This window comes from Miscanthus floridulus, chromosome 17 (assembly GCF_019320115.1).
Source record: "Miscanthus floridulus cultivar M001 chromosome 17, ASM1932011v1, whole genome shotgun sequence".
Classification (NCBI taxonomy): Eukaryota; Viridiplantae; Streptophyta; class Magnoliopsida; order Poales; family Poaceae; genus Miscanthus; species Miscanthus floridulus.
The window spans coordinates 4,910,650-4,925,834 of record NC_089596.1 but is presented as its reverse complement, the minus strand read 5'-3'; the positions used below and the strand labels follow the sequence as shown (position 1 = coordinate 4,925,834).

General features: G+C 43.7%; 1 protein-coding gene across 1 annotated transcript; it reads left to right on the top strand.

The window, feature by feature from the left end:
• Nucleotides 1-9,228: 9,228 nt before the first annotated feature.
• Nucleotides 9,229-10,450, top strand: LOC136517567 (glutathione S-transferase 1-like). Its single transcript, XM_066511168.1, has 3 exons — nt 9,229-9,471; nt 9,641-9,689; nt 9,825-10,450. The coding sequence occupies exons 1-3, from the start codon at nt 9,322-9,324 to the stop codon at nt 10,268-10,270; spliced, it is 645 nt and encodes a 214-aa protein (XP_066367265.1). The 5' UTR covers nt 9,229-9,321; the 3' UTR covers nt 10,271-10,450.
• The last annotated feature ends 4,735 nt before the right edge of the window (nt 10,451-15,185 follow it).

Genomic DNA, 15,185 nt, shown 5'->3' with positions numbered 1-15,185 from the left:
TATTCATATAAACAATCTTTTCATTGAGACCAATACTCGGAGAAGTTTATGCTGTCAACATGTCATTCGGTAACTTTTATATGGTCTGATATTAACGTGCATCCCCTTCAGTTTGGCTTTTTCTCCATGTCTGGGTACAGTCACAAATGACTCATTAGTTTGGCGGCAGGAGCAGACATGATCCGTTGAAGACAATATATACATGTAGTAGCGCACGGGATAATACTTGCAATAACGATGTTGCAAACATCATGTTCAAAATATCACTTGTAATGGCAATGTTGCAAACATCACACACAAAATAGCACTTTGTAATGGCGATGTTGCAAACATCACACGCAAAATATTGTTTTTTGGTAACAATATAACACATCCATACTTATATTGTCGTGGTGTGATTTACATATATACTCGAACCTGTGTACATGATGGTATGGAGATGTGGCGGAACTTATTCGTGGATTTATTGGCGCATGAAAGAAATTGATATCGGAGATTTCTTCCTATCGATATAAAACATTATCTTAGCCGCATCACGAAAAGGTCTATATGGTAGAATTTGTGCGCCTGAAACGCCACGCTCTCCGTGACTATGTTAATTTATGAACTTTGTTTTTTTTATTAAATGCCACTTTATTGTCGGTATTTATTTTCACAATATTGTTATCTTATCGTGTGATCCGTGTGTTTTTAGTACAAAAGTTTAGCTGTCCCGTAGCAACACATGGGCACGCTACCCAATCTATTCATAAAGATCAAGCCAAATACCAACATTCGGACCATCTTAGTTTTGTTTTAGCTGATATATTTTTTATGAATAATAAGTAACTCACTCGTGTATTTCATCGGGTCCTTAACGATCGTTATTTAGGCCTGTGGGCCAAGCATGTAGTCGTGTACCTGTAGCCCGTAGCCCATATGCTCCAATGTGGTCTGTCTATCAGTCCATCCCGGGCTCCCGGTGATGCCACTGCAAGCTGACGAATCGACGCTGCCCTATCCGACACGAACCATCAATGCCGTGATCTGCGAGGCGGCGAGGCTGTGAATCGGTGGTGACAGCGGAGGTCTAACCCAATGAGGCGAGCACAGTCAGCAGGCATGCAATGATGGAGCAGCGAATGGAAAACCGAAAACGGCCTTGCTAGTGCATACATTCGTTGTCTTTTGGTCAGATTTGAGCAGTGGCACAACTTAGGCCGTGTTTAGAACTGTGTTGGTGTCATGATTGAGCGAACACGGCTTGGATCGTATTTTGGGAATGGCAGACCATAATTCATTTTCTCACGTTCCACGACGCGGGCGACTACCAAACACGCGTTCGTCACGGTGCGTTCGGGATTATTCTGCTTTTCTTGCTCAACCGATTGTGACACCGACACGGAAACAAACAAGACCTTAGCAACTCGCAAGACTGACCGAGATGCTTGCTGTTGCTGGGTTGCTGGGCGACTAAAGATGCTTCCTATCATAAAATAATATTTTGCACTAATAACCGATATAAGTTTTGTTTCAAAAAATAACCGATATAAGTGTGATCAAACTAGTTTTTTCGCAAATTGTATGGCAAGTAGTGGCAAATTTAAATTTCACCACAAAATTTGCTTACTAATTATGTGTCCTATGGCGCTATTTTTTTTGCCACTAATAAATGACTTATTAGTGGGGTAATTTTTTTGCCACATATATCTTGCTAAATAGTGGCAAAACAATGTTTGGCCACTCGATTTGCCACTAAAGATGCTTTCTGTGGCAAATTAATATTTTGTCACTAATAACCGACATAAGAGTGATGAAAACTTGTTTTTTTCACAAATGGTTTGGGAAGTAGTGGCAAATTTAAATTTCACCACAATATCTTCTCACTAATTGTGTGTCCTGTGGCGATAACTTTTTTGCCACTAATAAATGTCATATCTGTGAGGTAAACATTTTTTTGCCATAGATATCTTGTTAAATAGTGGCAAAACAGTGTTTTGCCACTCGATTTGCCACTAAAGATGATTTCTGTGGCGAATTAATATTTTGTGACTAATAAACAACATAATAGTGATGAAAACTAGTTTTGTCACAAATAGTATGGGCATTAGTGGCAAAGGAAAATTTTGCCACATTATTTTATCACTAATGCTCCGTCTTCCTGTAGTGTTGCCACGTGTCGTCGCTCGTTCGATTCCAACGGCTAGTCTCGCCCGCGCGCTAAGTTGAGATCGGACACACCAGTCGCGAGACCGGACATGCCAATCAACGGCAGTGCTCTCGCGCGCGTGCCATGGCAGAGACATGACCAGACGCGCTGCTCCCTCCAGCAACCCAGCGTCAAGTCACTTCCAGAGAGCTCCCCGATCGCCGAAACAATGACCGGACACGTCCGATCAGGAGCGACCGGACGCGCCCAACGTCAGGTCCTCACTGTGCTTTGCTTAGTCGCTGGCATCAGCGTACGTCATGTACGACCGGACGCGCCTCTGTCGCTTCAGGTCACCACTTGCGCTAGCATCCGGTCCGAGACCGACAGCGCACCCTCTCTGCACAACATTGACTGGACCCACGACCTGAGTCCGATTGCTGCGTCCGGTCGAGGGAAAACAGCCCCTTGACTTCACCAACTTCATCACCCTTGCTCAAATATGCCAACCACCAAGTGTATCACCTTGTGCACGTGTTTTAGCATATTTTCACAAATATTTTTAAGGGTCTTAGCACTCCACTAGGTCCTAAATGTATGCAAAGAGTTAGAGCATCTAGTGATACTTTGATAACCGCATTTCGATTCGAGTTTCACCCCTCTTAATAGTACGGCTATCAATCCTAAATATGATCACACTCGCTAAGTGTCTCAATCACTAAACCAAAAAGCTCCTATCAAATTTCACATTTGCCTCGAGCTTTTTATTTTTCTCTTTCTTATTTTCTAAGTCCAAGCACTTGATCACCATGGGCACCACACCATCATCATGATCTTCACTATCGCTCCACCACTTGGAATAGTGCTACCTATCTCATGATCACTTTGCTAAACTAGGTTAGCACTTAGGGTTTCATCAATTCACCAAAACCAAACTAGAGCCTTCACTAGCTCCGCATGTGGAACCCACACCTACATACACGTAGCATCTCTCTTACACTTTTATCCCTGCTTCATGTAAAAGGGTTAACCCAGAAATGCTATGTTTGGAATGACAAGGATTATAAACTAGCCCTCACCCTCCTAAATTTCTGAGATGGTACTCAATATACAAACTGCAACCACACATGTGCCACAAGGGCCAACCTCACAACAATATGGGCATCGCCGAGCTCATTCAGGGTCAGGTCCCTAAAGAAGCTAACGGCGAGTTGGTACGATGTGTCTCCTTGTTGGAGGAGAAAAGCGCGGTGCACGTTCTACTTGAAAACATGGAAGCGCTGCTTGTCAATGTCATCGCGCCCCACCATCAAGGCGTGTGGTTGCTATAGTGTGCTACCTAGCCAGCACTCATACAACGACCACAACGCCTCCTCAGTAGTGGTGTCATTGTCAGGGAAGGGCATCACCATGATCACCGGCACGAGCGCCATGGCCAAGCCCATTTCTAGTGTTGCTAGGCTAGGCACGGGGCGATGACTTAGCATTGTAGCTGGTTCTTGGTTGAGCATAGAGGCATGGGCGGGGTGAGCATGTGATGAGCATGGGGCGAGCTGCAATGAGTAGTGGGACGAGTAGTGGGATGAGCATTGGCCGGATGGGGGGGGGCTTGAGTCCCCCTACTTTGACAACTCACACCATGGGGGAATCGCCCTCAAGCCCCCCTTGACAACTCTCACCATTGAGGAATCGCTGGTAGCGTTACATGCGGGGAAACAACAACACAAATCTTGATAAGCTCGCTCGTGTTCTTGCCAACAGTGTGGTAGGTTGTACAAAGCAGGGCGGGATGTCAAGCAGTCTGACTACACAGACTACATCACTATAGCTTTTTAAGATTCATCGCAGATCTGCACAGGATATAAAGCTGCTATCTTCTTCTACGACCGATGCATCATACAATTTTTAAATCAAAAGTTGAACCCCTCCTCCATTAGCATGAATGGTCCCTACAATTTATACAAGTTCCTATATGATCATGGTTTTCAAAAATGCCATTTTCGAGTTTGTTAGCTCCATAGCTGAATATGCAACTGCAACCTCAAGCAAGTTAGGCACCGGAGTAAATCCATACTATTTGCTAGAGTGGACTTGGTTCTTTAAATATGTATAAAGTAAATCTAAACTATTTGTCTGGGTGGACTTGGTTCTTTAAATAAACAAACACATGAGGAGATTTGACAATTTGGGAACCCAGAGATATATACCTGAGTTGATAGATACTCCGATTAAATGGTTGCCCACCAAATTTTACTCCGGTGGAGGGCATTGGAGTATATGCTCAAGTAGCCATTAGTGTGAGAAACAGCTTGATTTCTATAGAGAGCGCACACGTGCATCAGATTATATGCCACAAAGTTGTTTAACGTGGCATATATTCCGATGGTGTCAATCCGATGGCTATCGGTGGGTTCGATGGTCATGGGTTTTGACCAGTGAAAGCTGTTCTAATGGCTAGTCTTGGAGAGGGCTTATAAATAAGTGTTGGCCGGCTCTTGGTGAGCTCTCTTGGCATTCTAAGCAATCCAACACCCCTTGTGAGCATCCAAGAGCACCTTCCACTCATCTCTTGAGTTGCTTCATCCAAATTGAGATTGGGAGAGATCAAGTGCATTTGCTTTGGAGTTTTGCATCTAGTGGCACTAGTTCATCGTTTAAGGCTGCAGAGTTCTTGTTACTCTTAGTGGTTGCTACCACCTATATGGCTTGGAGTAGCTGAGGTCGTTGAGGAATATTGGTGATTGTTCTTCGCCTTTGACCGGTCATTCTTGTGAGAGGTTTTGATCCCACCTCGTGACGTGCAAAGGATCCTCTAATGGAATGCTCGTGGTTGGTTGGAGTGGACTACTTTATTGATTCTTGAGGCACCCTAGTTGTGGGTCTGGCTTGTTATGCTAGTGAGCGCTCGAATTATCATTTAAGGACTCGCCACAACGTGGACTAAGTTGTCGGCAAGCAATCGAACCACGAGGATAAATATCATGTCTATTCACTTACCCTCGGTGGTTTGTTAACTACTCTCACTTGTATTGCACTCATATCTTGCTTGTGAGTGTTAGTTGTTTTCTTAGCTAGCTAGAGTAGCTTAGTGGTAGTTGTAGCAAGCAACTAGTTTAGTTACCTTGTTTAGTTGCTCTTTGGTGTAGCCCTTATTAGTAGTAGCTTGTTTGGTGTTGTGCTATAGACTAGAGACCAAGCTACTAGAATTGTGTAGGGTGAAAGCTCTAGTTTCATTTTGGTGAATTGATGAAACCCTAGGTGCTAACCATGTGCTCTAAGTGATCATGAGATAGGTTAAGAACCAATCCAAGTGGTGGAGCTATTGAAGTCCAAAGGTGGTGGTGTTGGACATGTGATGATGATCAAGCTCTTCGTTTGGAAAAGAAGAAAGAGAAAAACAAAAAGCTCAAGGCAAAGGTGATATCCATAGGAGCTTTTGTGTTTTGGTGACCGAGACACCTAGTGGGTGTGATCACATTTAGGATTGATAGCCGTACTATTAAGAGGGGTGAAACTCATATCGAAATGTGGTTATCAAAGTGCCACTAGATGCTCTAACTCATTGCATATGCATTAGGATCTAGTGGAGTGCTAACACCCTTGAAAATGTTTGTGAAAATATGCTAACACACATGCACATGGTGATACACTTGGTGGTTGGAACATTTGAGCAAGGGTGGAGAAGTTGGTGAAGTGAAGGAGGTGATTGTCACTGTTTTACAGTGACCGGACAATGGTCACGTTGTGACCGGACGCATGGGGTGTGAGTCCGGTCATTTATAAAAATGTTGGCGTGGTCGGGCTCGGTCGGTTCATCGACCAGACATAGCGTAGTAAAAGTGACTAGACACGTAGGGCCTACGTTCGGTCACAGGTGACGTACGCTGACGTGAGTCGCTCACTTTGACGTGCAGAAGAGAAGAACTGACCGAACACTGGCCTGGGTTTGGTCGTGATCGACCTGACGTGTCCGGTCGATGTTTTGTCGCTCAGGGAGCTCTCTGGAAGTTATCTGACGCCGGGTAGCCGAGGGGTGCAGCGCGTTCGGTCATGGCATGGCTATGGCGCGCGCTAGGGCTGACTATGGATCAGCGCATTCGGTCTCCATGACGATGCGTCCGATCGTTACTTAGGCGCTGGCGCGGTAGAAGCCGACCATTGAAATCGAGCGATCACGATTGAATGGAGGGGGAAACGTGGATGGCTGGCAGCGATCGGATGCTAGGGTTGTGCATCCGGTCAGCGTGACCAGCGCATCCGGTCACCCCGAGTTGGGCTGCTCTGTGAGCCCAATGGCTCTATTTCGATGGAGCCTCTATAAAAGGTGTTTGGCCGGCTCAAGCTCTCTCTCTTGGCTATTTGCATTTACATAGCAACCTTGTGAGCTTAGCCAAAGCTCTCCCATTCATCTCCATCATTGATTCATCGTCTTTGTGAGATTAGGAGAGAATCCAAGTGCATTGCTTGAGTGATTGCATCTAGAGGCACTTGGTGTTCGTGTTTCGCTGCGGGATTCGCTTATTACTCTTGGTGGTTGCCGCCACCTAGACGGCTTGGAGCAGCGAGGATCGTCAACCGGAGGAAGGTGCTTGTCTCTGGCTCCGATCATGGTGATTGTGAGGGGTTCTTGACCTTTCCCCGTGCGGAGAGCCAAAAGGTACTCTAGTGGATTACTCGTGGCTTGTGTGATCCTCATCTTGTGTTAGTTGTGCGGCACCCTATTGAGGGTTTGGCGTGTGATGCCAATTAGCGCGCGAACCTCCAAGTGAGTGAATCGCCATAACGAGGACTAGCTTGCCGGTAAGTAAGGGAACCTCGGTAAAAAATCTTATGTCACCTTGTCCAAGGATTTCATTGGTTATCTTGTGATTGATTGATTGGCTCCATCTTGTGATTGGCTCATACCTCGACACGTCAGTATAATCATCGCCATCCTTTCTTGCATTACATTCCTAGTGTGTAAGCTAAGCTCTTTAGTGTAATTAGTTTTGAGAGCTAGCTTGCATCGGGACTTTTGGTTAGTGGGGCTCTCTAGTGAGTCTTTGAGAGCTCACTAACTTAGTGTAGTGATATAGCCATTGTGTGGATAGAGACTATAGCAACTAGAATTGTGGTAGGTGGCTTGCATTTTTAGTAGACTAGCGCTACACTCGCTTTGCTGTTTATTTGACTAACCACATTGCCTAAATGTTGTTGTAGAAATTTTTATAGGCTATTCACCCCTTCTCTAGCCATTAGGACATTTCATAGGGGCTTGCTTGGGTGATAATAGTGCTAGTGCAAAGTAGTTGCTATTAGGATTTCTTATTATACTAGTTAACCCTGGCTCTAATATTGTCTTTTGTAGAAAATTTTAATAGAATATTCACCCCCTCTAGCCATTTAGGTTCTTTCACATGGTTGACCTCATCAAAAGTTTTTTGTTTGCAAGACCTCCATGACACTGCACCATCTCCAAAAGTAAATACATACCCACGCGTGGCGTAGATCTGATCAATATTAGATATCCAATTCGAATCACTATATCCCTCTAGCACAGCTGGGTGCCTAGAATAGTGAATCTCATAGCTCATGGTACCTTTAAGATAATGCAAGACCCTTTCAAGTGCATGCCAATGATCATCACCCGGGTTAGACATGAACCTACTCTTTGTTCACAACAAAAGTGATGCCTGGTCTTGTTGCACTAGCCAAGTACATAAGTGAACCGATGATTTGAGAGTACCTCAACTGGTCTCTAGCTATCCTCTTAATCTTTTTCACTATCATACTAGGATCATAAGGTGTTGGAGAAGGCTTGCTATCCATAAAGTTGAACCGGCTCAAGACCTTCTCAACATAGTGAGATTGAAACAAGGTAAACCCACTCTCATCCTTAATCAACTTGATGTTCAGAATTACATCGGCTTCTCCTGGATCTTTCATGTCAAAACTCTTTGACAAAAAAAGACTTGACCTCATTGATCACATCAATGTTTGTACCAAAAATTAGAATATCATCAACATATATACAAACATAGTATAAAAGATACGGCCCCATCAATGTGCTAGCAGACACTTAGAATGGAGAAGCTACGATGGTGGCACAACAGCGAGAAGAGGCAAAAACCCTAGCTCGATTAGATGTATTTTGGCGTTGGCCTATAGGCTGTTTATATAGGACCGTCCGACCCGATCCCGTGTCGTGATCACGATCTAAACCGTTTGGGACTCATATCCACAAATTTAAAGGTCAAGTAACCAAAAACTAAATCTGCAAAAAGGTGGTACGCCCCCGCAAGGCCAGGGTCCAGGTTTCGGCGGACCATTCACGTAGGTGCCCAGGTGCCGCGCGCCATTCGCCCCACCTCGACTAGCGAGGCGAGCAAGCGTGCGCATGTGGACTTCCTTTCTCCTTCTCATGACTTGAGGAAGTGGAAATGACTTTCATATCTAAGCATGGCTACCTCCACTTTTACGAGCAACATTTTTTTTTCATACGGGTATTAAACCCTGGGTCGTCGATGTGCCTATACTATCAGAGCAAGGCTAATAATACAGTCGGCAGGTCGGCTATAAGGATCTTTACGGTCTTCTCTCAGCCCACCCATATAGATGTTAGCTCTCCACTATTAATACATGGCTTACTTGTTTCTCTCATAAAGTTTCTCGGTTTTTATGTCTAAGCAGGCCGTAAGCTTAGAGCCCGCTTCTCTTTTCTCTCTTCTCCTCTCTCCTCCACCTCAGCATTCAGGCGGCTTACAGCCTGCTATTATACTTGCTCTCATGTGTCTCCTTATTCGAGTGATACACTACACTACCTCTTAAATGATTTTCAGTGACGCCTTTTTATTTCTCTTTTTTTTTTCCAGATGTAGATCGATTGCTGATTAAGAGCTTTTTCTAGAGGTGTCTCCAGGATGCTCGAACCAGTGGACCGCTCTTGAGAATTACTAGTTTCGAAATTAAAGATGGCCGGCGGCCTTCCAACCACCAATAATGAAAATAGCCTCCATATTACTAGAAGAAAAACCCGGCGGCATCTCGACTCGTCCTTCCTCCCTCTATTTAACGGGTGAAATCCCAAGAGGCGAAAACAAGCTAGTTAGCACAGACGAGAGAGAGAGAGAGAGAGAGAGAGAGAGAGAGAGAGAGAGAGGAGGAGGAGGAGGAGGAGGAGGAGGAAAAAGCTAATAATAATAAGGTGGTCGTTCATGGCTCCGATGAAGCTGTACGGTGCGACGGTGTCGTGGAACGTGACTCGGTGCGTGGTGGCGCTGGAGGAGGCCGGCGCCGAGTACCAGATCGTACCCATCGATTTCGCCACCGCCGAGCACAAGAGCCCTGACCACCTTGCCCGCAACGTACGTCGTCGTATTGTACTGTCTTTTTATTTGCCCGGCCGGCCGGTCGTCTCTCCCGGCGGTCTCCATCCCCTGCTGCTGTTGCTGCGGGATCTGATCTGATAGTTAAAACTCATCACTGTCCAGAGTATTGATATGATTTACATATATTGTGTTTCGATCTCTGCAGCCGTTCGGTCAAGTTCCAGCTTTCCAAGATGGCGATCTCCACCTATGGGGTACGTACGTATGATCCTATCATATCTCTTGGACGGAGAGTCGGAGATCCTATATATACAACCTCTTTGTAAATACTATGACAGTAGTACTAGTTTTCATCCCTGCCATGCATCACAAAATGATATTTTTCCCAGAATCGCGTGCAATTTGCAAGTACGTTGCCCGCAAGCACAAGCCTGACCTGCTGAGGGAAGGCAACCTCAAGGAGTCAGCAATGATGGAAGTGTGTCTGGAGGTGGAGGCCAACCAGTACACCGCTGCACTGAACCCTATACTGTACCAGTGCCTCGTCAGCCCTATGTTCGGGGGCACCACTGACCAGAAGGTGGTGGAGGAGAACCTGGAGAAGCTGAAGAAGGTGCTGGAGGTGTACGAGGCGCGCCTGGCCAAGCACAAGTACCTCGCCGGAGACTTCCTCAGCCTCGCCGACCTCAACCACGTCTCCGTCACGCTTTGCCTGCTCGCGACGCCCCATGCTTCTGTGTTCGACGCGTACCCGCACGTCAAGGCATGGTGGGATGGCCTCATGGCAAGGCCGTCTGTCCAGAAGGTCGCCGCGCTCATGAAGCCGTCCGCTTGAAGTGAGCTGAGTCTTCGTACGTTCCTGGAATAATAATATATATAAGCCGACGATCGAGCTGTGTCCTGGTTCTCGATCGATCGGCATGTTATCCAGCAGGTTGTTGTGTTAGAATAAGCTAGCCGAGTTGTATGTGATCCTTTGAATAATTGCACTGAGAACAACGTCGGCATGTTTTCGTGTCTTGAGAATAATATAAGCTATGTGCTTGGTATATATAGTACCTTCTCATTTAATCAAGATAACTACTACTCCCTCTGTTCTAAATTCAACTCCGTTCTAGATTTTCTAATATTATAGATATATTCTATATCTAGATGCATGCAAAAATTATCTACCTAAAAAGTCAGAATAACTTACAATTTGGAATATTTCACATGCATAAATGATGGATGTTAATGCTCATGGAATGCTTAACATAGTCGAACTATCTATGTCATTAATTTATATCTACCAGAATATTTCATATAAACGCAAAAAGTTATATATTATGAAAATATTTTTCGTTGTATTATTCCCCTTTATTGGTAGTTATTAAAGGTAAAAGATCTTATGACAAACCTAGCTAGGTCCTTTATGGTACAGTATAACTCCAGCTTTGAGATCCGTATGCAAATTGAGCATCGCTTTTAGTGCGAGTTACTCATGGTGCCCAAGGTGGACTTGAACTTGATATAGATTAGGCCTCCAACCTGACTTCAATGTTTATATATATGCTGGCCTTTTCCACCTCTATGCCTCTTTCCATGTACTTCCTTATCCTATATATATTTTCTATAATAATAATAATAATAATAATAATAATAATAATAATAATAATAATAATAATAATAATAATAATAATAGTAATACTATTACTACTACTACTACTACTATTATTATTATTAGGTAGCAATCTATTTATATAACCATGAAAAGAAGTACATAGGAACTCACCTGGAGATTTAATTGTCATGCTTGAGGTCTAGAAATTATGCCTTGCATAGCAACATGAAGAGTGTTGTGTCTACCCAAAGAAGTCATGTCCTTAAAATTAGAGGAAGGAAGATCAAATCATATCCCCATGATCATAAAGGCGGCAATCGTGGTCAATGGGATGGGTGGGGGTGGGGGGAGGGGGGCGATTCCCTGTAGCTACCATGATTAACATGGGAGAAAGAATTTTTTTCGAGAACATGATTTCACGCGTATTTCATTAAGAAGATGGGGCAGAAAGAAATCAATCGCCACTGTAATCAAAGGGGCCTGGGGCACTGAATGAAAATTGGACGTAGGATGCGAGGGAGAGAAAACCGGAGGAAGGGAAAAAAACCAGAGGGATGGAGGGAGAAAACCGAATCATATACGTTATGTCGGCACAGGTAGATGACAATGGAAGGTAACACACGCATGAAGCCAGTTGGACAAAACCCTCTTGATCTTTTTATCAAAGATAAGCATATGCTGCGTAGTGAATTGGTTTTTTTCCTGTTTGTTGGTAAAAAAACATGTATTTCGTGATGGTTGGTGGTTCTAGGGAGATATAGTGTTGCTGTAGGTGTGTACGCATTTTTGTGGTGGTTTGTGGCCCTCAGTGAGTTTAGCTCCACCACAAAAAGTTTTTGTGCGAGTCAAAAACCTGGCACAAACTAAATTCGTGCAAGTTCCTCACGGCCACAAATTATTTCTGTGTTAGTATCTCACAACCATGAATTATTTTTATCAAAATTCAACTTTGGCTGATCAACTTGGATGAATCCGGGTCTGAATTTTTTGAAGTGCACCAAATGTTTCCAGTTTTGAATCCCAGAACCTTGAGCTGCATGTATGTATATGTTTACGACATTAAGAGACCCTTATTTTATTGTCGGTCCAGGTCCAAAAAAAAATCAAGGATGGCCCGTACGGCAGTCCTGCTGCCATTGGTTCCTGATGGGCACTAGGCAGAGCGGCACCTTCAATTCCGGTGGAAACTGAGCCCGCCTTCCTCCTCCATGCTCAGGTCTTTTGCGTTCATTCCCTCCGGCAGCGCCCAATGAAAGCAGTACAGCAAGTTGGCCTAGCTGAACTCGACGATGGCCGCGCCCATGGCGATTGCAGGGCACGCCTTCCTGCCCGCGCCGAACGGCAGCAGCTCAAAATGCTGCCCAGTGAAATCGATGCTGCTGTTCTCGAACCGTTCCGGGTTGAACTTTCAATATTAAAGTGTGAAAATTTCACGGAGGCGAGAAGAAGTAGTAGAATCAGAAGTCTGTAGATGGGTTACAACTTACAAGTCCCCAGTATCCTATGATAGGAGGTGTCTAGCTTCCAGCAAACCCGACCCCCCAATGCTGTCCAATAACGCGATTACAGACCTAGCTAGGCTCCTCCTTTTGCAAGATCGATATATAGACCCAACCAACCTGAAAGATGAAGTCTTGCAGACTAAAAGAGGGTGAATTACATCTTGGACCCAATAGAATTTTTCATCGACCTCCACAAAATTCTTATCCCTAGGGCACATTAGAGCCTATGTAAAAGTTTGGCACCATTCCGGATATTTTCATAGGTACACTTAGTTCAACCTATAATTAATCGGCGGCGTCGCGCAGAAATTCAATTAAACCTCAGAAAGTAGCAAACCATCTCTGGAAAATCCCAAACTAGGTGTTTCTTTCACCCATAGCATGTGCAAGCCTAAGAAAAAGTTTGAGACCAATACGACACCGGAATGCGTATGAACCACAGAAACCTTGATAACCTATGTGTATAGTCATGGTTCGATGAAATGGCTCATGTACCTCTGTGAAGCATGTATACTCCGCCTATGTAGAAATGGCTTGAAATTTTTTTGGCAAGCATGTATACCCAAATTAAGGCCCCAAACAAGATCTTAGGTTTTTCTGATCATTTTATTATTAATATATTTTTCTCTGTGCAGAATGAGACAAAAGAGGGTGAATTACATCTTGGACCCAATAGATTTTTTCATCGACCTCCACAAAATTCTTATCCCTAGGGCACATTAGAGCCTGTGTAAATGTTTGGCACCATTCCGGATCTTTTCGTGAGTAGACGCAGTTCAACCTATAATTAATCAGTGTCGTCGCGCGGAAATTCAATTAAACCTCAGAAAGTAGCAAACCATCTCCGGAAAATCCCAAACTTGTGTTTCCTTCACCTATGTCATGTGCAAGCCTGAGAATAATTTTGAGACCAATGCGACACCGGAATGTATATTTCTAGTTGCCCAACAAATATTACACGAATTACATGCATGACAATAATTAAACACACAAGCTGTATAAATTAAAATTAGAACCCAATTAAACTACGACTTTACAAACCTAGCTAAATAAACATTAATTACTATCGGAATCATTGTCGGGATCGATCGGGCCACGCACACTAACATGCCTCTGTAGTCATATATGGTAATTGATGTCATGGATTATGTATCCGCTTGTATCGATGAAGGTCAATGCCCGTATGAGTGCACTCTCTCGTGCCTCACAATACCGAAAGAATGGTCGGCCATAGATGTAACCTACTGAACGACCACTGCCACTGTTAGTAATCCTTATGCAGTACTGTCGTCCTTCTATAGTAAGCTGTCCGAGGTTTCTATTGCAGAAGTCTCAATCATACCCGAGTTGCTCCGTAGCTTGGTCTAGAATGACCCACAAGCCACATGCAACATATGTAAGGCCCTGGAGCGCAATCTGCATGCGGAGAAAAAGAAAAAAATTAGAGAATGTTACTACAATAATAAATAACAAATAACCACGACTCATGTATAAGTGATCATTTTATCACATCCGCACGGTTATAGCTCGCAAACCATTCGCTTGCTTGCGGGACGGGGATATCACCAGCATTCAAAGCAAGTGCCTTGAAGTGCGAGAAATCAGGCACATCATAGCAAACACGTCGAAGTGCCTCTAAATAGAAACGCACGGCACTGAATTGGGCGTTTATCACGTCTGAGCTCTGTCTTCCCGTCTTGTGGATATGGTTCCGATGATTTGCATCCCTCAAAGGGATGGAAAAACTGAGTTCACACGTCCATAGCCGACCACTTGCATTAGATGTCGTGTTCTCGACGATGTCCGAGATAAAGAACTAGCTAAGTGTTGTTCGCAGCAATCTATTGGAGATATAGTCTGTGACATATATGTATGCAACAATGATATTAAACTAATTACACTTATTTGTTAGCATAAAAAAACAAAAGATGTTGGAAAATATTTCATACAACAGCTGGAATAGGGAATCATGAAATGGGCACATTAGGAGCGAATGGCTCATCGCCAAGGTGGAAACCTAGTTCTTGTGGTGGGGGAGGTCCATTGTTCATACCACCTGATCGATAAAATACAAAAAATATGAACATAAAATATATGCATAAAAAATTCTTCCAAGTAAAATGTGGCAACATAATTAAATATAGATTGAATACAAGGAATAAGAATATATATAAATGTAGAATGCAAAGAAACATGAATATAAATATAGATCAAATGAATATAGATAGAATATTAGAGAAGACAACATATCAATACCAATAAAAATGCAGGAGCCATGACCAAATCACGTAGAGAGAGAGTGGATTTCTTGATAAGTAAGAGTGAAACATGAGAAATGAGACTGTGAGATTTCATGGGTGGGTGGGATCGATGTATGTGGCCGACGGTTTGTTTTATATAGGGGGGCATGGACATCACTGCCGGTTTTTAAATAGAACCGACAGTGAAAGTGAATATCACTGCCGGTTTTTAAATAGAACCGACAGTGAAAGTGAATATCACTACCGGTTTTTAAATCGAACTGACAGTGAAGGTGCATATATGTAAAGAACCGTGGGAAAGTTTTGACAGCAACGATATATTTATTCAGATAGTACAGAAATACATCAAAAAATAACAAAAATATTAGAAATAAATTACTTATACGA

Coding starts and splice junctions, on each gene's coding strand:
- LOC136517567 (XM_066511168.1), top strand. CDS start 9,322: ATGGCTCCGATGAAGCTGTACGGTGCGACGGTGTCGTGGAACGTGACT. Junction 9,472..9,640: donor CTGACCACCTTGCCCGCAAC/GTACGTCGTCGT, acceptor CGATCTCTGCAG/CCGTTCGGTCAAGTTCCAGC. Junction 9,690..9,824: donor TGGCGATCTCCACCTATGGG/GTACGTACGTAT, acceptor TATTTTTCCCAG/AATCGCGTGCAATTTGCAAG.